The 25158-nt window shown below is 48.4% G+C and overlaps 1 protein-coding gene across 2 annotated transcripts in view; it reads left to right on the top strand.

Moving 5' to 3' along the window:
• The window catches only part of sgce (sarcoglycan, epsilon), a 101026-nt gene that overhangs the window by 40949 nt on the left and 34919 nt on the right, over positions 1-25158 (top strand). For both annotated transcript variants that reach the window (XM_072509041.1, XM_072509040.1), the window contains 4 exons: positions 1092-1249; positions 8104-8176; positions 13585-13783; positions 18248-18410. In XM_072509041.1, the coding sequence (XP_072365142.1) occupies positions 1092-1249; positions 8104-8176; positions 13585-13783; positions 18248-18410 (593 nt within the window). The remainder of the gene's footprint in view (positions 1-1091; positions 1250-8103; positions 8177-13584; positions 13784-18247; positions 18411-25158) is intronic.

Below are 25158 nucleotides of genomic sequence, written 5' to 3'. Positions count from 1 at the left end.
TGTGTCCAGTGGTGTACCGTAGAGGTAGGTGCTGGGTCCCTTGCTGTTTGTAGTGTACGTTAATGATCTAGACAGGAATGTGGAATGTATGATCAGTAAGTTCACAGGTGACACGAAAATTGGTGGTATGGTAAATAGTGAGGAGGAAAGCCTGAGATTACAGGACGATATAGATGGGCTGGTCAAATGGGCAGTACAGTAGCAAATGGAATTTGGAAAGTCTGAGCTGTTGCATCTTGGGAGGACTAACAAGGCAAGGGAATACACAATGAATGGTAGGACCCTGGGATGTACAGAGGATCAGAGCGACCTTGGGCTGCATGTCCTGAATACAGCTGGGCAGGTTAAAAAGGTGGTTAAGAAGGCATATGGGATACTTAACTTCATTAGCCAAGGCATAGAATGCAAGAGCAGGGAGGTTATGATGGAGCTGTATAAAATGCTCATTCGGCCACAGCTAGAGTACTGTGTGCTGTTCTGGTTGCCACACTATGGGAATGATGTGCTTGCACTAAAAAGGGTGCAGAGGAGATTCACCAGGATGTTTCCTGGGCTGGAGTGTCTCAGCTATGAAGAGAGGCTGGTTACATTGGGGTTGTTTTCCTTCGAACGGAGAAGGCTGAGGGCGGGGCCTGATTGAGATGTACAAAATTGTGAGGGGCATAGATAGGGAGGAACCTTTCCCCTTAGTAGAGGGGTCAATAACCGGGGGCACAGATTTAAAGTAAGAGGCAGGAGATTGAGAGGGAATTTGAGGAAAAACCTTTTCAATCAGAGGGTGGTGGGAATCTGGAACTCACTGCCTGAAAGGGCAGTAGAAGTGGGAACCTTCACAACATTTAAGAAGCATTTTGATGAGCACTTGAAACATGATAGCAAACAAGTCTACGGGCCGAGTGCTGGAAAATGGGATTAGATTGGATGGGTGCTTACTGGTCAGCGCAGACGCAGTGGGCTGAAGGACCTCTCTCTGTGCTGTAAATCTCTGACTATGATTTGGGGTTAAAACACACACAAATTCAGTAACTATAAAAATAAATCTGCATTTGTCATATAAATATCATTCTGTCGTTTCTTTGATTTTGGTTTAGCTGATGCTCGAAATGATCCCATTACATTTAAGACAAATCTAAAAGGATACCCGGACAGACCTGGCTGGCTGCGATATATCCAAAGAACTCCATACAGTGACGGAGTGCTTTATGGATCACCAACCGTTGAGAATGTCGGCAAAGCCACAATCATTGAGGTACTCTGATGAGTCATGCTAAATTTTCTAGATTGTTTACAAAATAAAGAATTTCTGAATACATTTGAGCAGTTTATTCACACTTAGCAAATATATATATTCAACATTATAATTCGACGCAGTCTGGTAATCTAGAAAAGTTTTGATTTTTTTTTTTTGAAACTGGCAGTTACAGTAACCCTGTGTTCAGTTTTAAGGGAAAGTTAAAACTGTACTGAAATCTTTTCTGTAATTGGGAATTTCTTCACTCCACTGATTTGACTTCCTGCATAAATGGGATTTCCACTTCTCTTCCAGCGAAGTTTGGCAGCAGAAGCAGCTCCAAGGGAATTCCTGGTCCATAGAATAACTTTAGAATGGAAAGTGGGGATAAAATGTTCCACTTGTATAGTATGTTATTTATTGTATCTCTCAATGCTTTTGCATACTTTTGAAGTGATATGACTCTTTGGGCAGAATTCTCCAACAGCCCCGCCAGTAGGTTCAGCAGTGGCGGGCAGGAGGGAAGATTTTGGCAGGAGTGCAAAAATTGGTTTCACTCCGACATGAATCTCTCGTGGTACCTTCTGCTGGTATCTGCCATGGTGGATTGGGAAAATCCCTGGAAGCCAGTGCGAATCTGATTTGCATTCTGCTAATGGAATGTCGGTGATGACCCAGCTAGAATGTTGCACCATTCTCGAATCTCCGCAACACCAGCGGCAAAACACATTTGGAGCAATGTGACATGCAAATAACAGGCCTCAGCTGAACAGTACCTGGTGCTTCGTCCAAAGTTTGTAATGGATGTCGCCAGCAACTCTGGACCCTGGAACACCACAGCAGTGGGCAGGGGAGCATCTGTAGGTGGATCTTGCAGATTTGGTGTCATCAAGGAAGTCCATCTTCCAGCCTCAGGATGTTTCTGGAGTTTCATCTTCATTTTCAGGAGGTCCATCATCTTTCTTCAATAGTGGGTCAGAGATGTTGAGTGCCTTTTCAATATGGTGCCCAGGAATAATGATGGATGATGTGCCACTGCGCCAGCCCTGTCACGGTTGCATAATTAATGAGGTCGAGGCTGGAAGATAAGGCATGGTTTCCTGCCTCCACAGCAGGAAGCACTCCACATTCCTGTCACTGCCATTGAGACCGAGTTCCAGATCAGAGTATTGTACCTTTTATGCAGGTAAACCTGGTAGCCATTTTGTACATAGTAAGATTGTAAAACAGTAATGTTGAGTTCATTTTATTGGCATTAGTGAAAGGATAAACATTAGCAAGAACAGAAAGAAAACTTTCTGCTCCTCTTCAACTGGTGCCTGGGACCCTTCACATCATTGCACATCCGAAGGGTGACTTCTGCAACAGTGCAGCACACAGTCGGTGCTAAACTGCAGTAACAACCTATTTTTAAAAAAATGTTGCTGATCAGAGTAAATTGACCCTCAATCTTTTGATTGAAGTTGAGGGCGCTGCTAACCAAATAATGTAAATTGCTATCCTGTATTCTGAGAGTCTGGTCACAGCTAAGAGTGGAAGCTATGCCTCCAGTATCAGTGACCTGGTCATCACCAGTAACACATTGCACACTGTCACTTCCCATGAACAAGTAACTGTTACCTTGTTTTTACTGTTCACTTGCTCTCTTTTCAAGTTACCGAACCTGAATTATACACTAAATGAGCTCCCTTGTTTATTCTATGGCAACTCTTTTGCACTTTTCTCAATATAGTGTGGGGAATGGGGGGGGGGGGGGGGGGGGGGAGATAGTGTGTGGGGAGTAGAGGGCGGGGGGGGGGGGGGGAGAGAGAGAGTGTTGATGCAGGAGAGTGGAATTACACCTTAGAGCAACAGCAGTACCACTTTGAGGAGCTTTCCTGGAGGGATTGCACTATGAATTACACTCGGGTGTAAAATACACCCTGTAAAAAAGATGGTTTAATAGCTGATTTAGGTTAAAATCCTCAAACTTCTTAACAGAACTGTTAATATTCCAACATTAACACTGCAATGAAGTTACTGTGAAAATCCTCCAGTCGTCACACTCCGGCGCCTGTTCGGGTACACGGAGGGAGAATTCAGAATGTCCAATTCATCTAACAGCACGTCTTCCTGGACTTGTGGGAGGAAACCAGAGCACCCGGAGGAAACCCACGCAGACACTGGGAGAACGTGCAGACTCCACACACAAAATGACCCAAGCCGGGAATCAAACCTGGGACCCTGGCGCTGTGAAGCGACAGTGCTACCCACTGTGCTACTGTGCTACCCTAGTGCTAGGGTTATTCCAAATCCCAGGAGGGAAACTTGGAATCCCTGTTCTCAACTGTACTTTGCAATTTGGTACGATGTGATGAAAGATTGTGAAGACCAGTGAAGGATGTTGCAAACTTTTTTGTGATGATTTTAAACAAAATAAATGTTTATTAAACAGTACAATGTACAAGAAAGTCGACGACAAATACACCTAACTATATTAATGACTATACACAGTGGGCAGGATTTTCCACACTATCCTTCCCACCCCAATGGCGCAGGCTGTTTCATGGTGGTGAAGGCCATTGGTCGGAGGTGGTGGGATCGTCTGATTCTGTTACTGAATGTGGATTTCCCGTTTTACGCACCCCACCACTGCCAGGATGCCAGCAAATCTGCGGCGGGTATTCGCCATCAGCAGGACCTGAAGATCACACTGGTGAGAACAGCCAGAAAATTTCAGCCAGCATCTTTAAATTTACCCAGTTCCATAGAATCATAGAATTTACAGTGCAGAAGGAGGCCATTCGGCCCATCAAGTCTGCACTGGCCCTTGGAAAGAGCACCCTACCCAAGCCCACACCTCCACCCTATCCCCATAACATCACCCAACCCTTTTGGACACCAAGGGCAATTTAGTAGGCCAATCCACCTAGCATGCACATCTTTGGACTGTGGGAGCAAATCAATATATTTTCCTAACGCCAGAGATAAACATCCCATATGTATTTAAACTATAAGTAAAATCCAGCAAAAATTATCACACCTGGCACCTATATCTTTTGGGATTGTTTCTGGCTTAGGAAAAGGCAACTGGCTTCTCAGACAGGCTTGTGGGGAGTTGATAACAGTTTTCCGCTGTGGCTGTGGTCTCCCTTGCAGAGGGTGATCCTTCCTCTGATATACTGTTTTCCTTTCACCTTCCCTTATCTGAACTAACCTTCTCAGAACTTGCCCGTAATCACTTTTGTTACACCAATTCACCTCTTAGAATTTAGGTGTGAAATTCACTCTCAACTTTTTGAACTTTTGCCATCTTTATTTTAACTTTTGACACTCCATACTCCATCGTTACCAACTTGCCTTGGTGATCTGATTGGCAAACAGCTCTAGGAGTCTCAGCAGCACCAGAAAGTAAAGGATGCTGCTGGGATTAAAAACAGGTCCACAGAGATTGTTGATAGTGTCTGGAGTGAATTAAGTCCCATGGTTTTAGGGCAAGAAGCGATTGGACACCCTAGGGAGTGTGACAGTGGGGTGGGCAGTTTTGAAGGCCAGGTGATAAGGAACAAGGGGTGGGTGACATCTTGGGGAGGCGCCCCCAATGCGCACAGCGGATCCCCCTATTGATTTGCCTCCCTCTTCCTTTCCCACCTTTCCAAAAAAAACATTTCCAAAAACAGCCTTCATGGTCGATTTGGGCACTTAATTGCCACTTAATTGTGTAGCTAAGGGTCTCAATAGACTTAAGGGTGGACGGGCTAGTCGGCATGATAAAGAGCTGAAACTGACACCATCAAGGGACAGCACAGTGATCCCGTCCCTGGGTCACAGTCCGAGTGCACATTCTCCCGGTGCTTGTGGGGGTTTCGCCTCCACAACCCAAAGATGTGCAGCTAAGGTGGATTGGCCACGCTAAATTGTCCCTCAATTGGAAGAGGTACTCTAAATTTATTTTAAAAATGTATTTAAAAAAAAGAAATCAACACCATTATTAATATAATGGATAAACAGGTCAGGGGGAGGGCCTGACCAGCACTGGAACAAAGAATGCTCAACATATACAAATCTAGAGGCGCTGCTAACAACGAAGCGGATTGCTACAGCGACACATTTTATTTAGAGGGAATGAGTGGTGTGAAAAGAAAAGTTGTTTGATATGAGAACACATTGATCCCGGTGGAGTACCAGTTGGACCACAGTTTGCAGAAGGTCCTGGTTGAGGGATGGAGAATCTAGAGACATCTCGAATGAAAGGGAGTTGGTGTTAAAAATAAAAGAATCTGTGCCTGTAAATATATGTGCTGATTTCTTCTGGTCATTTTATTTTGTTTAATTTTCCCTTTTTGCATGGTTATTCAATATGTAACTTATGAACTATGAAATATAAGATGTGAAAACCCAATAAAAACACTTCAAAAAAATTGGTTTTGAATAAAGGAGTTTGCTTCCTCCGGCAAAACAAAAGGCGGTCTTTCTCTCCAACTATCACTTTTTGTATGGGATGAATTTCACCCCATTGAAGGCAGCTCCTCTTTTGGTCTGCATTCAGATCCTGGTAAATTCGGATGGAGTGGCCCTCCCACCATACCTCCGTAGCCCAGCGAAGGACCTGTTCTTTCTTTTTGAAGCTGTGAAAATGAATGATTACCGCACGTGGTGATCCTCCCACTCAAGGTTTGGCCGCGCGGGGGGGGAGGATGCGAGCACATCCTCACTCACTATCTTTATACAATATGCTTGTAAAGTAATCAGTATGGGTGCAGCCCTCTATCTCTCAGGCAATCCCACGGCGCGCACGCATAGCCTTCTTGAATGGTTTCCAAGGTCACTTATTTTGGTCAGAATATTATTGCACTCAGCCACTGAGGTTAGGTCGGCTTCCAAAGATGGGATCTGTTCGCTATGGTCCGTTAGGCCTTTCAGCGTGGCACCATGTGCCTCAGCGGTTTTATTTATTTTTTTCAACTTCGAATTGTTGTGAGCCAGAGCCTCATCAATTGATCTTTGTAGGTCTGTCGCCAGATTCACCCATACAATGTCATCACTGATGTCATGTCATAAGACAAAAACAAAGGGACACTCCCATGACACACCATAGAGTGCAAGTTGCATTACAGTGACTACAAGTCCTGCTTTGGTTCCTGTTAAAATTGGACTAATTTCATAGAATCCTAGAATTTACAGTGCAGAAGGAGGCCATTTGGCCCATCAAGTCTGCACTGGCCCTTGGAAAGAGCACCCTACTTAAGCCCACACCTCCACCCTATCCCCAATCTCCGTAACCCCACCTAACCTTTTTGGACACTAAGGGCAATTTATCATGGCCAATCCACATAACCTGCACATCTTTGGACTGTGGGTGGAAACCGGAGCACCCGGAGGAAACCCACGCAGACGCGGGGGGAACGTGCAGACTCCACACAGACAGTGACCCAAGCCGGGAATTGAACCTGGGACTCTGGAGCTGTGGCGCAACAGTGCTAACCACTGTGCTACCGCGATTTTAAAGTAATATAATTCCACCCACAGAAATCATCTCACTTGTTGGAAAAGATGCACATACACCTTTAATAAGTAAAGCTAAACGGTGTTATTGACGTTTATCGTACGCTAGCAAAGAAAACCAAATGCCGAGTTTTCTGTTGAAGAAAGCACTTCTTTGGAAGTGTTTCTTGCCAATGACTATCATTACAAATCCCCACTGTTCTGAGTAAAATTACTGCATGATGTTTGAACATGACTTCACCCGTTCTTGTCTGTGGCTTTGATTACAGAATAAAATATATGTTTAGGTGTCCCTTATATTTTTATTTTTATTACATTTTTCATCTTTCTGTTTGACTGCTCCAAACACATTGGGCCGGATTCCCTGTTTCAGAGACTAAGTGCTGACGCCGAGACTGAATCACGTGAGTTCTATGGCACCGAAAGCAGCGCCGGTCCCAGACCGATTCAGGACATCCTAATGGGCTAGCACAGGCACCACGTGGAACGAGTGCAATTCCAACGAACGCTGGCATGTGATTTGCCGGGTTGGGATCGGTACTGGAGAGCTTGACAAGCAGCAACTGCACATAGGCACTCCACTCCACACACACCCTCGTCCCAGCCAAGGATGGCACTGGTTGCGTTGGAGCACACCTATCCCATTGATGGATCAGCTGGGGCCAGAGGGGCCTGGGAGGCACCCGTACGACACATGGCGCTAAGTTCACAGGGGGCAGTCAGTGGTGTGTGCAGCCGCATGACTTACCATGCAGGCTGCAGCAATGGTGGTCCTTGCCCGACCCCATGGCCCACTGCCTGGCTGTCGCCCACTACTCCCCCTCCCCAAACCCTAGCAGAAACCCAATGGCCAGCGGCACAACTGTCAGCCCATTATAGCGATGTTGGACACTGTACCCCCTCTCCCTCAGCAGCCACGGCGCCTGTTTACCGATTTTACATATCACAAGTGAACCTCGCCGTCGGTAATTCCTCCTGGTGGAGCTGGAGCATTGCAGGGGGCCTCGAAATTGCCAGGGTGGGGCCATTAATGATATGCCAACGGTGCTTACTGTGCAATTTGCATGCCCATGCCGGCGTGTGGCAAGGAACGCATTCACACCGCTGTTGATGAACCGGAACATGACAATCCATTGGGCGCCTGGTGCGGCCTCGATTTTTGGCTGACTCACAATTCTCCGCCTGATTGCGTTTCCCAATTCCGGAGTCACTAGATGGATAGCCCATTATTTTTTATTTCCATATACTGTAGGCAGCACAGCACGTACACGTATAATTTACACAGTAATAGTGTAGAATTTTACATATGGCCATAGGTATGTTAACCTTTTATTGACATACATTTATCTTTGAATGTTGATTAGTTGTTTTTTTTTCTCCTTTGTCAGATCACAGCGTATAATAGACGGACATACGAAACTGCAAGGCATACATTGGTTGTCAACATTATGGCTTCAGATGGTGAGGGGCTATACTTTTTTAGCATGCTTGCTGTTTTACATAGTGAGGATATATCTTTGGAATAAAAACAAAAATGGTGTAAGTGTTCAGCGAACATCAGCACTTTTAAAGAGAAGAGTCAGGCTAATGTTTTGGGTGTAGAAATGTCCAGCTTTTTCTCCATGTGCATTCTCAGCAACTATCAGAACCAGTTTTGTATATACCTGTTGTGTTTCTGGTTGAATTTTGTTGTTGAGTCATTACAAAGAAAACTTTAAAAATGGCGTACTGCTCACAAGGCCACTTTCACTTTGCATCAGAAAGCAAAGACGTGAAGAGGAACAGGGAGAAACAAAGGGCAAATAAGACCATGAACACGTTTTTGGTGGCAGATTTACTCAGTGTGTTATGTGGAACAAAAATGCAACATTTGTCTATTTTGAAGTTTGAATAATTAAATGCAAACAAAATAGAGCAATGACCTTGTTTGGTGGTGTTGCTGGGGAGAGCTTACTTAGCTCGGGAGGGGAATCCGGATCATTGAAAATCTGGTTCATAATTCATTTGTTTTAGAATATAACTTTTGGTTTTAGAAACTAAAGGCTTAACTGCTGGAATGTGAGCGGTTTAGGTATTCCGGACCTGAAGGGACTATCTTACAAGTCTATACCAGCTAAGCCACCGAAAGAGGGAAATCTGTTTCCCTGTTAAGACTCTGAATAGCTCTCACAAGGGGAGGTTACTTTTCTGTGCCCTAAACAACAGAATTTAATTACATACTAATGGGCGATATTTGGATATGTAACTCATTGCTAAACCCCCTACCTATGTCGGCTGTGGATCCTTGTCATTCAAGGCTTCTGAAATGAGTATCTAGGATTTAAATCATATTGAGATAAGACTGCACAGTTTATTTCGAGTAGTGTTTTATTATAAAATGCTCTCAAATTATACATACAGAAGTGCAGAGTTAAAACTTTGAACTGGTTAATAGTCCTTTGTTATCTGTTAAAAATATAAATCAGTTAACAGTCCTTTGTTGAGTTCCGGTGGCGCCATGGAGTGAGCGGTCGCACATTTGGTAGCTCCCGCTCAAGGTTGTATTTTTCGGTCCTTTCCCTGTCTGAGGGGCGAAGTTTTGGATGGAAAGAGATGTAGGATTGCCAGGAGAAGGTGCAACCCCTCTGGTGTGGCTGGTGGATGGATCCACGAACTACGAATGGGTCGAGAAGAAGGGAGCTGTTGGAGCAGGAGAGTCTGTGAGATGTGCCACAGATTAAAATGGCGGAGGGCAAACGGCCTGTTCTGCCCGCCCAGTGGTCAGCGGAGCAGTTGGTGGACATTTTAAACGATGCGTTCAGTCAGCAGAGCAGGGAAGCCCTGGAGGACATGGCCAAGGTGGTGGAGCTGCTCAAAGCAGTTATTGAGAGAGTGGAACAGAGGCTGGAGTCCGGGCGATCCATAAAGTGGAGGAGGCGGTGGGGGAGCACGAGTAGCAGCTCGCCTCGTTGGTGACTGAGCTGCGAGAGACCCAAAAGAGGGTGAAGGAGAAGGTGGAGCACTTGGAGAACCGCTCCAGAAATCAACATTTGAGGATCGTGGGGATGCCCAAAGGCATCGAAGGAGCGGAGTCCAACATGTATGTGGCCAAAATGTTGGAGAAGCTGAAGAGGGAGGGGGCCTTCAAATGGCCTCTGGAGGTTGACCGCTGACACAGGACGCTGATGAGGAGGCCGGAGGCGGGCGAGCCACCGAGAGCTGTGGTGGTGCAGTTGCACCGCTTCTTGGACAAAGAGAAGATTCTTCAGTGGGCGAGGCAAATGAGGAGGTGCACCTGGGAAAGGAATAAGCCCCGGGAGCATCAAGACCTGGGTACAGATCTGGTGAACAGGAGGGCTGGGTTTAACCGGGTCCAGGCTGCCCCCTTCAAGTGCGGTACCTGACCTGCCTCTGGGTGACTTTCAAGAATCTAGAATATTATTTATTTTGGAGGTGGAATTTATAAGTGACAATGGACTGACAGGAGAAGGAGGACATTGAACTGTGGAGGAGTTGTGAGGAGGGTTTTTTTTTTGTTGTTCATGAAAACGTTTTCCCCTTTGAAATGTTTTGCTGGGTTTGGTGTGGCAGGCTGCTTGGGGAGCATCAAGGGTGAGTGCACCTTTTTCAGTTTCTTGGGGGGAGTGTGGACGGGGGGGGGGGGGGAGGGGAATTGGGTGAGGGTTAGGAGGTTTGGAGGCCTTGGATAGGGGCTTCCATGCTAGCAGGGCAGGCTAGTTAACTGGAGCATAGTGGGGGGTGGTCAGGAGGTAGGCACGGGAGGGGGATGGGGCTATTGTTTTGTTGGGGGGGGGGGGGGAGGTTCTGACGATGGTGTGACTGTTGTGGCGCAGTTGGAAAAGGCGTGATGGCGATGGAGGTCCGAGGATGGGCCTGGAGGGTCATGTGATACAGGGCGAGCCCAAAAAGGGATATGGTTGATTGGCAGGGGAGGGGGCTGGCGAGCCCCCACCCAGGCTGGTCACATGGAACGTGAAGGGGCTGAATGGGCCAGTAAAACGGTCACGTGCGTTCAGGCACCTGTGGAGTCTGAAGGCGGACGTTTTTTTTTTTACAAGAGACGCATTTGAAGATTGGGGACCAGACAAGGCTACGGAAAGGATAGGTAGGGCGGGCAGGTGATCCACTCGGGACTGGACATGAAGACGAGGAGGGTGGCGGTGCTGGTGAATAAGCGGGTGGTGTTCAAGGTGGGGAACATTGGCTGTTTGAGACCTGGGGAGGTTTGAGAGGCCAAGGACAAAGGAATTTTAGTATTTCTCCCATGTGCACAAGGTGCACTTCGGTGTGATGGATAAGGCATTGCTGGCGGGGGGGCGGGGGGGGGGGGGGGTGGTCAGGTATAGAAAGGAATGGAGCTTTGCTTTCCTGACAAATTGTTGACTGCGCTTTTCAATTCCGCCACCTGGGTTTTTGAGACTTGAGGTGGAGGGGCTGAGGGAACCATCTCGCGCTTCTGGGACGTGTGAGGGACTTGGAGTATTCGCCGATTGTGGTCACGGGTGGGTTTGCGAGTGGACTGGGTTGTGGGGGGCAGGGGGGGAACATCGCCCGCGATGTGGGGCAGTTGGCGGATGAAGAGGTGTGAGAGTGGGTGAGGGCCGCCATTTGGGGGTATGTGGAGCTGAATGATACGGAGAGATCACGGCCGCCACGCTCTGGGAGGCGCTCAAGGCTGTGGTTCGGGGGGAGTTTATTTTGATTCGGGCACATAAGGAAAGACAGAGGTTGCAGATGGAGTTTGGATTAGTGTCCACAGGGAAGGGGGTGGGGCAGTGGTGGAGGACTGCAACTCAAGCATCTTGTCAATCTCAAGGATCTTCTTTAAACCCTGCATTTGTCTAAAGTGACATGATAAGCCTAAGGGTCAGCTAAAGTTTTTGCAGCTGGTACCGACTTTTGAAAGACCTTTCTGCGGAAGTGGTTTTATTCCACTTTGAATTAAAACACTTTGAGCGGAATTCTCCGCCCCAACGCTGGGACGCAGTTCTCCACAGAGCGCAGAAGCGGCGCTGGCATGGATGGCGTGGCGCCGATCGGGGTATGTGCCAACTCTCTGGCCCGGGCTGACATGGGCTGGCGCCCTGATTCTCTGGAGCAGCCGTCACAAAAAATCTGAGTCCCATTCTAACATCTTCTGAGCCGGCGGGACCTTAGCGTTGTAGAGTCCGGGGGCGGCCTGTGGAGGGGGGGGAGTCCGACCCCGGGGGGAGCCTCCGTAGTGGCCTGGCCCGCGACCGGGGCCCACCGATCGGCGGGCTGGCCTCTCTGGCTGGGGGCCTCCTTTCCCCCGCGCCGGCTCCTGTAGCCCTGCGCCATTTGGCATCGGGGCCTGCGTGCGGAAAAAGGCCACTGCGCATGCGCTAGTTGGCACCGGCCCAACTGCGCATGCATGGACCCCGCGGCGCTGGGATCACGCCGCGATCGGCAGCTGGAGCGGCGTGGGCTGCTCCAGCGGCATGCTAGCCGCCTGTGGGCCGGAGAATGGAGTCCTGGAACGTGCGCCGACGCCGGAGTAAAACACTCCCTTTTTTACGCCGGCGTCGACACTTGGCCGCCCGATGGGAGAACCTGCTCTTTGTATATTAATTTCTGCTGCTTATACTTGTTATACTTATAACTGATGAGGAATCCTGAAGTAAATGCAAGCTTGGGATTTTTTGCATTTGGAAGTTGGGGCCAAGTTGAGAGATTAACAGACAAAAGGTTGGGTGGCTTAGCTAAAGAAATGGTGACATTGGGTGGAGTGGTTCCATTTTTCTGCAGTGCCGGAGTGGGCAAGAAAAGCTGCGTTGAAGCCATTGGCCATCGGCCTTCGCTGCCGTATTGCTTGCAACTTGGGAAAGACAATTGGAAGAGGCGGCTCCCAGGACATCACGCTGGCGGTCAGAGCCCACCCCGCCAGCAACTTATTTTATAAAAATTGAGGTGTTATTTTTAAATTCCACCCGATACAAAAAAGTAAAAATGGAGCACCAACCCCACATCCTGCTCTCCCCATCCCCAACGCAACACACATCTCTCAGCAGTGCCGGGGCAGTAGCCAGGCAGTGTCAGCATACTGCCCGGGTGTGATTCTCCCTCCGAGCGATGCATTCACCTGAGCTCCTGCCGCAGCGTGCCACGTGCACGCTGTGGGAGACCAGTCGTAATTGGGCATGCCGATTTGAATGGATAATGTAACGGGGGGGATTATTATGCGTATAGACCAGATAATTAGATTTAAATTTATTCTAATGGGGTTCCCGAGGTTAAACATTGGGAATCCCATTACATCACGAGCAGGCGAGCATTTACTTCAGCAACAATCGCGATAGGACATCGCGCCGACGTACAACATGATTCAGGAGCTGGTGTTCAGTATAAGGAAGTTGGAAAGGACTGGAAGATTCTTTTAGCTTGAAGCTAACGGAGGAAATCTACAATAATCCTCAATAATAAGGCCGTTAACCTTGTTGCATTTGGGGCTCTGGAAATAATCAGCTTGGTCACCATTTGATACCATATCTGTGGGCTATTGGAAACCAAGGGTATTTCTGAAGCTTTAAGCCAGGAGTCGCAAGTAGGCCCGTGTTGAAGCTGTGGAATCCAAAGGCATGAGTTCAGTAAAGAAATTGGAGGGTCACTTAGCTAAAAGCGAAGAGAGGGACTCTTGTGAAATCTTGTACCTTCACAAAAATCTAAACATTACAGGAGCAATCAATGAATTGTGGTTTGGCCCCAGAATAAATTGAATGAATCTTCATGATTTCATAAGATAAGGGAACTTTATAAATGTGACTATAACATAGAGAGCCAAACAATTTTGTGGTTCATAAATTGTGATCTGACCACCATGATCGTCAACCTTTACATTCTTGTTGTTAAAGGTTACCTGTTGCCCTATCAAGCTGAATTCTTTGTGAAGAACATGAATGTGGAAGAGATGCTGGCAAGTGAGGTTATTGGCGATTTCCTGGGAGCAGTGAAGAATGTTTGGCAGCCTGAACACCTCAATGCCATCAACATCACCTCTGCACTTGACCGGGGTGGGAGAGTACCTCTTCCTATCAATAATATGAAGGAAGGGTGAGTTTCACTTTTCAGAAACTAAAAGCAATTTTTAAAATTTGCATTGGATTATTTTTGTTTAAGTTGTTTCCTTCACCTGTCCAGATGTCTGTACCAAAGGCTGCTAGTAGCTTTCCTCTTAAATAGCTGAATTACTGCCAGGCTTGACATGAGAAAATGGTACGGGTGGATTTTTCCTTTGTGTTTTCACCCTTTCTCAGGCTCTGGGTTGAGCTCATTTTCAGTATAAGGTAGAGCAGTACATTTGTAATAATAATAATCTTTATTGTCACAAGTAGGCTTACATTGAAATGAAATTACAGTGAAAAGCCCCTAGTCGCCACACTCCGGCGCCTGTTCAGATACACAGAGGGAGAATTTAGAATGTCCAAATTACCTAACAGCACGTCTTTCAGGACTAGTGGGAGGAAACCGGAGGAAACCCGTGCAGACTCCGCACAGTGACCCAGCCAGGAATCAAACCTGGGACCCTGGCCGCAGTGCTAACTACTGTGTTATCATGCTGCCCAAGGCTATGAGTTTTCAGGTGTGGGATGAGGTAACTCTTTGTTTGGGTGTTCCCCGAACAGGCGCCGGAATGTGGCGACTAGGGGCTTTTCACAGTAACTTCATTTGAAGCCTACTTGTGACAATAAGCGATTTTCATTTTTTTTTCTTCTTCTCCAGTCACACCCCCTCAGATGTAATGTTCGCTTTTCAGGTGGGTTGAAGACTCCATCCCAAGCAAGGTCTCACAGAATGTGGCATGAAAGACTGGTACCTGTCATAGCCTCCAGCTTAATTCTTTACACCACATGCCTGCCAAGCGCGAAGGCCTGTGGATTTGTGGTATTTTTATCAGGAAATTATGGCAAAATCCCTTTTGAAGTGATACCTAGAATGCAGATAGAGGCCAATGTGATCGGGATGAGATTAGATTGTTTTAAGAGAAATGGAGATGACGCTTCTGTTTACACCTCGCAACACCCAGCCACCACTAAGGTTTACTCTTGTTGTGAGACAATGGATTAAATAGCACCCAAAAACTGATGGAGGAATTGTGACGTGCAATTAATCCTCACCCATTGCTTGTGATGCAGGGAGTATGCAGTTTCATGCTGACTGCTCATTTAAATTATTTCACCATCCAACTAGTGCTAATAATACCTTTGATTGGATGAATGCAGTAGTAGGGGCCAAATATCATGTATGCTCCAGGGACGTGTTATTATATACTGCTGAATGTTAGGCTGCTAGCTACTTAAAGGGAAGATTTATTGTTATGACAGGAGTGGTGTTGACAGTTGTGTAGGAAGTGGCTCTGGGGTGGCGCAGTGGTTAGCACTGCTGCCTCCGGCACTAAGGACCCGGGTTCGATCCCGGCCCCGGGTCACTGGCTGTGTGGAGTTTGCACATTCCCCCTGTGTCTGCGTGGGTCTCGCCCCCACAACCCGAAAGATGTGCAGGGTAGGTGGATTGGCCACACTAAAATTGCCCCTTAATTGGAAACAAAATAATTGGGTACTCTAAATTTATTTTTAAAAAAGGAAGTAGCTCTAATCTGTGAAACATTGAAGAATGGCACAAGATGGGAGAATGCGGGCTGTTAAGGTTTTCAGACTCTACTGGAGGTGTTGGTGAAGGAGGTGGAAAGGCAGAAAGATGTCCAAAATCTGCAGAGAACCAGAAGGCTCTCCCGACTCCTGCTCAGAAGGCAGTGGGTGTAGATTGCCTTAGAGGTCAGAGCCAGATGTTGCGCTCGAGAACCTGGATGCAGTGCTGCAAGAAGGTCAGTGACTTCTCACAAGTGGTCATAAATGCATCTTCAAATGCAGTCTCCTACCAACTACACCACTAGACTCAGGGCACTGCTTAATTCACCACAACCCAATCACTCATTTCTGAACAATCTGTCATGAGGACTCATACCTGACATTCATATTCATTCCATTGTATTCTCTCACACTTGACATTGCTGCAGGCCTCATCCCCCCCCCCCCCCCCCCCCCCCCCTCACAAAGGCTACTGTCAGCTATTCAACCATGACACTGTATCACCCAAACAGATTACACAACACTCGCAACCCAATTCCCTCTCTGTTGCAGAAAGGTGGTGCATGACCATTGAGAGCAAGAGCTAACTGTGGAGAAATGGGCTTGCCTGCATGCTCCAACCCCTTTTGGAGGAAACCCTGATAGCCATTATTGGGAAGGGCCATTGCTGAGGTCTTAGTCAGAGAAGCTGAAACCATCAAAGATAACAGTATATACCTAAATCTTCTTCCCACATCCTAAATCCCCCTCATTCACTTCTGATTTGGTGTAAACATGCACCTCTTACTTCCCCACCCCTCACCTACTGTTGCTGCACCCCAACCTTCTCTTTCTGCCCTTTTGCCTTTCAGGTATCCAAATGCCAGGCAGTGAAGAAACAGCAAGAAGACCGTCAATTCCACGTTTTCAGCCACCGGCTCAGATACTAACACTGCATATGATTTAGAGGAGAGCTCAGAGATGGGGTCTGCACTGAGCATGAGTGGGCTACACCAGACCAGGGGGCAAGGATGAGTCAGGGGGAAAGGATAATGCAAACAACCAAGCTTGCCAGAGGGCGCGGTTGCACATTAATTTTGATGAGGACTTCGGTGGTGCAGCCTCAAGATGAACGCTGATGGGTGTGCACAGTGAGATGCTGTGTACCGGCTAGAAAGCCTGTGGTCATTGTCTAGGTGCATGGAAGAGTCTGGCACTAATTTGGTACAGGCCTTTGTGCAGAGCTTGGAACCTATCCTTTCCAGCATGCCAATAGTGCCTAACACGCCCTTGTGGACTCAACCACAATGCAGCGGCTGATGGCCAATGTTGTACCTTCCATAACAGAACAGTCAGCAGCCATCCACTATTTAAGAGCTGCAAAGGAAGCTCAGACTGTTGCCATTGTGGCTGTGGATTGCAGTGTACAAAGGGCCTTTTAGGATGTGACAACAATCCAGCAATCAGTCCTCCATTAGACTCCTAGGAATGCTGGGATGCCATCCCAGGAGAGTGGCTGTGGCTCCATATTGTGGTGGATTATAATCCTAACTCCTTTTTGATACAATGCCAGATCAGGTGCACCTCTCGGATGATTCCTGCCAAATTTAGGTTGTGAAAGACAGATTCTAAAGATACTAAATGGATTGAAAATCACCTAAGAAAAGGAGACCCCGGGTGTGTATCTCTCTTCTTGCTGTAAGGAGAAACCAGTCCCTTCATACAGGACCTGTGGTCAGGCATAGTGACATGTTTTTAAACTAAAAATAAATGATCCTTTTAAATTTTTTCAGCTTCCATATCTCTTTTTAACCTTTTGGCTCCTCATTAGTGATGTGTTGGGTACTCTGGATCATTGGAGACTGCGTTTACCTGAGCAGTAACATAGACAGGCTACCAACACTTGTAATAGTACAACTCTATTTTATTTAACTAAGAGCTGTTAAACATACTTGCACTGTGGGTCGACACAATGTTAGATTGACTGAAGACCTATGCCTAACCTGACCAGCCTATACTGCTAGCACATGGTGGATGTTTGTGCTACTGACTGCGGGCTCTGTCTGTCTCAGAGGCTGCATCCCGAATGAGCGGGAAAAGTACTGCCCTCTGTCTTTATAGTGACCGTGCCCTAACTGGTGATTGGCTGCTGTGTTGTGTGTGTTGATTGGTCTTGCAGTGTATCAGTCAGTGTGTGTCTCTGCACCATCATATACTGATGTGTATATTATGAAAATTAGGGCTTGGTTTCTTTACACTGATTCTTTCACAAAAGCTCTGATGTTGCAGTAGACAGCAGATCGCAGTGAGGATGCCCTTGCTGAAGCTCCGGGATCGTGCATGTTTTCCTTGCTGAGGTTCAGTTTGGGAAGTTCCCCCTGAACTCTGTGGGCAGATGTGGCTTTCAGTGTGTCTGTTTTCTCTTTCCCCCCCCCCCCCCTCATTATGCATAAGGCATGGGAGGGCTAGTAAAATTTCTTCAGTTCTTTATTTTCATAAAATCCAATGTTATTTGGGGTGGCACAGTGGTTAGCACTGCTGCCTCAGGCACCAGGAACCGGCTTCAATTCCGACCTTGGGTGACTGTGCCGAGTTTGCACATTCTTCCTGTGTCTGCATTGGTTTCCTCCGGGTGCTCCGATTTCCTCCCACAGTCCAAAGATGTGCAGGTTAGGTGGATTGGCCAAGCTAAATTGCCCCTAAGGGTGGGTTTGCAGGAACAGGGAGGGGGGTTGGGCCTAGGTAGAGTGGTCTTTCGAAAGGTCGGTGCAGATTCAATGGGCCAAATGGCCTCCTTCTGCAATGTAGGGATTCCATGATTCTATTATCTGAAATTGCTGTTTCAATGTGTAAATGCACTTGGCAATACCTATCTCTGAACGATAGCTCATTACACCAGTTTTCAGGTTGCTGCAAAACATTACATTCTGTTGGAATTCTTTCTCTACAGGGTTTATGTCATGGTGGGTACGGATGTGACTTTCTCATCATGCCTAAGAGAGGTGGAAACTCCACAGAATCAGCTCAAGTGTAGTCAGGAGATGGAACCAAGCATAAGCTGTGACAAGAAATTCAGGGCCCAGTTTGATATTGACTGGTGTAAACTTTCTTTGGTAAGTCAGCCGCAGTCCACTTGGGGTTTTATAATTCTTTATGCATTCCTCCTTTGGAGGGGACCATATATTTTGATGTTCTACCCATTCAAGCTTTATGTCAGGATTATTATATAGTATTTCCAGCACATAAACGAGCTGCTTGGACCAACAACCCATGTTAATGCTTATGTTCCACATGAGCCTCCTGCCATTCTTCTTCATCTAACCCCATCAACATATCCTTCTATTCCTTATTCTTCCATGTGTTTATCTAGCTTCCCCTTAAATACATCTATGCTATTTACTTCAACTGCTTCTTGAGTTAGTGAGTTGCACATTCTAATCACTCTCTGGGTAAGAATTTTCTCCTGAATTCCCTTTTCATTATAAATTCAATATGTTATATTGAGGGGTAGGGGCCTAATATTTAGGGGCCCTAAGGTTCTGGTCTCTCCTGTGAGTGCAAACATTTTCTCTATGTCTATCCTATAAAACCTTTTCATGATCTTGAAGACCTAGAAAATAGGAGAAGGAGTCGGCCATTCAGGCCTTCAAACCTGCTCCATCATTCAATATGACCATGGCTAATGCTCTTAACACCATATTCCTGCACTCTCCCCATATCCCTTGACACCTTTAGAGACTAGAAATCTATCTATTTCCTTCTTAAATATATTCATTGACTAGGCTTCCACAGACCTCTGCAGCAGAGTTCCACAGGTTCACCACCATTATAAGTGAAGACATTTCTCCTAATCTCAGTACTAAATAGCCTACCCACATACCCTGAGACTGAGACCCCTTTCTAGATTCCCCCCCTCCCAGCCAGAGGAAACAACATCCCTGCATCTAGTCTGTCCAGCCCTGTCACAATATTATACGTTTCAATTAGATTCCCTCTCATTCGTCTAAATTCCAATGAATACAGACCCAGTTGGCCCATTGACCCATTGTCTCCTTGTATGACAGTCCTGTCATTCCAGGAATCAGTCTGGTGAACCTTTTCTGAACTCCCTTTATGACAAATATATCCTTTCTTAGATAGTGTTACGATAGCGAGTGCCCGGTCAGTTCCAGCCCCACTTGACCTGGAGTTGCAACACGGTTGATATGAATATATTTTTTTGAATACACGAGGTCTTATCTGCCCAATAACTACAGTCACCAGGTTTGTGAATTTAAACACAATTACATTTTTTATTATTACACTTCCGGTGGCGGCTCTGAAGGAGTAGGTCGCACATTTGGTGGCTCCCGCTCGGGTCAGACCTTTGGACCTTTTCCCCCAATTTTATTATTGGACTTGATTTGGTAAATTGATGGTAGAGGCAATTGTGGCGTGGATTCCTACATCGGTGCATGGAGAGGCGGACTAGAAGTACTCGCAAGGGAAGAAATAGACGAACAGAGAAGGCTTGGGCTGAAGCTGCAGCGGGAGAAAGCATGGTGGACGACCGAAGTCCTGGCTTGTCGACCCAGCGGTCAACGGAGCAGCTGATGCAGTTTATTCAGGAGGGCTTCGCCAAGTAGAAGCAGGAATGCTTGGACCCGATTAAAGAATCGATTGCGCGGCTGGAGCTTAGATTGGATGCCCAAGATCGGGCGATCCAGAAAGTAGAGAAGGCGCTGGCTGAGCAGGAGGAACTTCAAACTGCGGTGGAGTTTGAGTTGGGGATGCTGAGAGACCAGCAGAAAAGGCTCCTAGAGAAGGTGGAGGACCTGGAAAATAGGTCCCGCCGGCAGAACTTGAGAATCGTCGGTCTCCCGGAGGGGTCCGAAGGAGCGGACGCTGGGGCATACATAGCAGGCATGTTCGAGAAGTTGCTGGGGGATGGGACGTTCTCCCGACCCTTGGAGGTGGACAGGGCTCACAGAGCGCTTGCGAGGAAGCCGCGAGTGCCCCCCCCCCCCCCCCCGAGAGCAATGGTGGTGCGATTCCACAGGTACCTGGACAAGGAGTGTATTTTACGGTGGGCCAGGCAGACACGGAGCTGCAAATGGGAGAACAGTATGCTGCGGATCTATCAGGATCTGAGTGCGGAGGTGACCAGGAGAAGAGCAGGGTTAAATCAGATAAAGGCAACCCTTTTTAAGAAAAAGGTGAAGTTTGGACTGCTGTATCTGACCCGTCTCTGGGTCACGTATGAGGAGCAACATTTTTATTTTGAGTCGCCCAAGGAAGCGATGGACTTCGCTAGAAGGAAAGGTCTGGTGGCGGACTGAGAACTTTGAACTTTGCTGCAGTGCTCACGTTAAAAACGTTTCTTGTTTTTATTTTTTGAGACGTTATTTGTAATGCCTTCTGTATTGATTTGGGGCCTGTTGCAGAGCTGAGTGAGTTAAAGTTTACATTTGCACTGATGGGGGATGGAGGTGTGTTTGTTAGATGTTGGATCTTCTGTTTGATCTTTTCTCTGTTTTTCGCAGGGGGGTTTTCCGGGCAATTGTGTTGGGATTGTTTTTCTTTTGAATATGTGTGTCCGAGCGGGGGGTGGCGAGGGAACAATAGGTGGGAGAATGTCTGGCGCCTAGGCAGGGGTCACCAAGCTAGCTGGGCGGGCTAGCTCATGGAAGCCCAGTGGGGGGGGGTGGGGGTGAGCAGATGTTATGCTTGTTGAAGGGGTTAGTTTACATTATGCTGTTACTAGGGGGGGGGGAATGTTCTGCTGATGGGGGAGCAACTTTTGCTGTGGGACAGAAAGGAGGTCGGGGACGGAGGCTGCCTGGGGGCAGGCCGGCGGATGCATGGAGCGCTGGCTGGAGACTGGCCCAAGAAAGGTGATGGCTGATCGGCGAAGGGGGGCGGGGGCGATGAGACCCCCCAACTAGGCTGATCACATGGAATGTGAGAGGGCTAAATGGGCCGGTTAAGAGGGCACGCGTGTTCGCGCATTTGAGAGGACTGAAGGCGGACGTGGTAATGCTACAGGAGACGCACCTTCGAGTAACTGATCAGATCAGATTAAGGAAGGGATGGGTCAGACAGGTTTTTCACTCGGAGCTGGACTCGAAGACTAGAGGGGTCGCGATCCTGATTAATAAGCGAGTGATGTTTGAAGTGGGAAGAATAGTTGTGGATGTGGGTGGCCGGTACATTATGGTCAGTGGGAAACTGGAGGCGTTGCAGGTGGTACTAGTAATTGTGTATGCGCCAAATTGGGATGATGTGGAGTTTGTAAAGAGGATGCTGGGGAAGATCTCGGACCTGGATTCGCATAGGTTGGTCTTTGGATGGGACTTTAACACAGTTATTGACCCTGGGTTAGACCGGTCGAGCTCAAGGACAGGCAGGGTGCCAGCAATGGCAAAGGAGCTATAGGGGTTCATGGAGCAGATTGGGGGGGGGGGGGGGGAGGGGGGGGTGGACCCATGGAGATTTGGGCAGCTGAGAGTGAAGGAGTTCTCCTTCTACTCACGTGCATAAAGTGTACTCCCGGATTGATTTATTAAATTTTGAATCGGGCTCTACTGACGGGGACACGAGGCATTCGGCGATCACAATCTCCGATCATGCCCCTCACTGGGTTGACCTACAGGTTAGCAGGGAAAGTAGCCGGTGCCCACACTGGTGTTTGGATGTGGGACTCTTAGCTGACGAAGAGCTGTGCGGGCGGCTGAGGAAATGTATTCAGAACTACCTGGAAGTCAACGACATGGGTGAAGCTTCTGCGGCGGTGGTCTGGGAGGCATTGAAGGCGGTGGTTAGAGGGGAGCTGATCTCGATACGGGCCCATAGGGAGAAGGCAGACAGGGCAGAGATGGACCGACTGATAAAGGAGATATTGCAGGTCGACAGGAGGTATGCGGAGTCCCCAGAGGCAGGGCTTTTAAGGGAACGACGGAGGCTACAGGCGGAGTTTGGCTTGTTAAGTACAGGGAGAGCACTTCCGGGTGCGGCGATGACCAGCTGAGTCGCACGTTTCGGCAGCTCCCGGTGAAACGGACTTTTGGGCTCTTGATAGGAGCCCCAACGGCAATTTTGACGGCTAAAAACACTGTGCGGTAAACCAGAAGGGAATCCCCCCTGGATACGGATGAAAAAAGGAGGAGAAAGTGGCCGGATTGCAGTGGATCCTTTAGAACAGCGGCAAGGAAGGCAAGCAAAAACCAAGATGGCGTCGGAAGGTGGCAGTTTAACATGGGGCCCTGAACAACAAGAGTTCTTGAAATGCTGTGTGGAAGAGCTCAAAAAGGAAATGAAGAAAGAGCTGTTGGCCCCGATACTACAGGCGATCGAAGGGCTAAAGGAGGAACAAAAGGCCCAGGAGCGGGAGCTTCGGGTCGTAAAGGCAAAGGCAGCCGAGAATGAGGACGACATACAGGGCCTGGTGGTGAAGACGGAGACGCATGAGGCACATCAGAAACGATGTGTGGAAAGGTTGGAGGCACTGGAGAACAACGTAAGGAGGAACGACCTGAGGATTCTTGGTCTTCCTGAAGGTGCGGAGGGAGCGGACGTCGGGGCATATGTGAGCACGATGCTGCACTCGTTAATGGGAGCGGAGGCCCCGGCGGGTCCGTTGGAGGTGGAGGGAGCATACCGAGTGATGGCGCGAGGACCGAGAGCAGGAGAAATTCCCAGAGCCATAGTGGTGAGATTCCTCCGTTTTAAGGATAGAGAAATGGTCCTTAGATGGGCAAAAAAAACTCGGAGCAGTAAATAGGAGAACGCGGTGATCCGCGTTTATCAAGACTGGAGTGCGGAGGTGGCGAGAAGGAGGGCGAGCTTTAATCGGGCCAAGGCGGTGCTTCATAAAAAGAAGATAAAATTTGGAATGCTGCAACCGGCAAGACTGTGGGTCACATATCGAGGGAGGCACCACTACTTTGAGACGGCGGATGAAGCGTGGACTTTTATTGTGGAAGAAAAACTGGAATGAGCGGGTTATTAAAAAGAACGTTTGAACAAAGTGGTGGGGCGAATGTGGGGGGCGAAGAGGGGGGTTAAAAAGGGGGGAAAGAGGAGTTTTATGTACTAATCCTGCAATGTGGTAACTTTTCTCTCTTCCACAGGTGGTGATGGGGGGAGGAGGGGAGGTGGAGGAGATGGGGCGTTGGCCATTGGGGGCGGGGCCAAGGGAGAAGCGCGGGCTTGGTTCCCGCGCTATGATAATCATGGCGGGAATAGAGAAGCAGGAAGGAGGGGGCGTCGCATGGTGCAAGCCGAGGTCATGGGGGGAAGCCGAGGTCGGCCAGAGTTTGCTGACTTCTGGGAGCAACATGGGGGGGTGTAACTACGCTAGCGGGGGATCTAGCGGGGGGGTGGGAGGGGGGAATTACTGGGTTGCTGCTGCTGGGGAGAGGGGGGAGCTGGTATGGGAGGGGATGGGCGGGGGGGCACCGCTTGGGGGAGATACAGCTGCGTGGGAACCGGGTGAGGAGCTGGAAAAAGGGGATGGCTAATTGACAAGGGGGGGTGGTAGGAAGCCCCCCAACCCGGCTGATCACGTGGAACGTGAGAGGGCTGAACGGGCCGATAAAGAGGGCACGGGTACTCGCACATCTTAAGAAACTTAAGGCAGATGTGGTTATGGTACAGGAAACGCACCTGAAACTGATAGACCAGGTTAGGCTACGCAAAGGATGGGTGGGGCAGGTGTTCCATTCGGGGCTAGATGCGAAAAACAGGGGGGTGGCTATATTAGTGGGGAAGCGGGTAATGTTCGAGGCAAAGACTATAGTGGCGGATAACGGGGGCAGATACGTGATGGTGAGTGGCAAACTACAGGGGGAGACGGTGGTTTTGATAAACGTATATGCCCCGAACTGGGATGATGCCAATTTTATGAGGCGGATGCTAGGACGCATTCCGGACCTAGAGATGGGAAAGCTGATAATGGGGGGAGATTATAATACGGTGTTGGAACCAGGGCTGGATAGGTCGAATTCCAGGACTGGAAGGAGGCCGGCAGCAGCAAGGTTTTATGGAGCAGATGGGAGGTGTAGACCCGTGGAGATTTAGCAGACCTAGGAGTAAGGAGTTCTCGTTTTTCTCCTATGTCCATAAAGTCTACTCGCGAATAGACTTTTTTGTGCTGGGAAGGGCGTTGATCCCGAAGGTGAGGGGAACGGAGTATACGGCTATAGCCATTTCGGATCATGCTCCACACTGGGTGGACTTGGAGATAGGGGAGGAAACAGGAGGGCGCCCACCCTGGAGAATGGACATGGGACTAATGGCAGATGAGGGGGTGTGTCTAAGGGTGAGGGGGTGCATTGAAAAGTACTTGGAACTCAATGATAATGGGGAGGTCCAGGTGGGAGTGGTCTGGGAGGCGCTGAAGGCGGTGGTTAGAGGGGAGCTGATATCAATAAGGACACATAAAGGGAAGCAGGAGAGTAAGGAACGGGAGCGGTTGCTGCAAGAACTTTTGAGGGTGGACAGACAATATGCGGAAGCACCGGAGGAGGGACTGTACAGGGAAAGGCAAAGGCTACATGTAGAATTTGACTTGCTGACTACGGGCACTGCAGAGGCACAATGGAGGAAGGCACAGGGTGTACAGTACGAATATGGGGAGAAGGCGAGCAGGTTGCTGGCACACCAATTGAGGAAAAGGGGAGCAGCGAGGGAAATAGGGGGAGTGAGGGATGAGGAAGGAGAGATGGAGCGGGGAGCGGAGAGAGTGAATGGAGTGTTCAAGACATTTTATAAAAAATTATATGAAGCTCAACCCCCGGATGGGAGGGAGAGAATGATGGGCTTCTTGGATCGGCTGGAATTTCCCAAGGTGGAAGAGCAGGAAACGGTGGGACTGGGAGCACA

The sequence above is a fragment of the Scyliorhinus torazame genome, chromosome 6 (genome assembly GCF_047496885.1).
Source record: "Scyliorhinus torazame isolate Kashiwa2021f chromosome 6, sScyTor2.1, whole genome shotgun sequence".
NCBI lineage: Eukaryota > Metazoa > Chordata > Chondrichthyes > Carcharhiniformes > Scyliorhinidae > Scyliorhinus > Scyliorhinus torazame.
The sequence above is the reverse complement of the archived record's forward strand: the minus strand, read 5'-3'. Positions and strand labels throughout refer to the sequence as shown.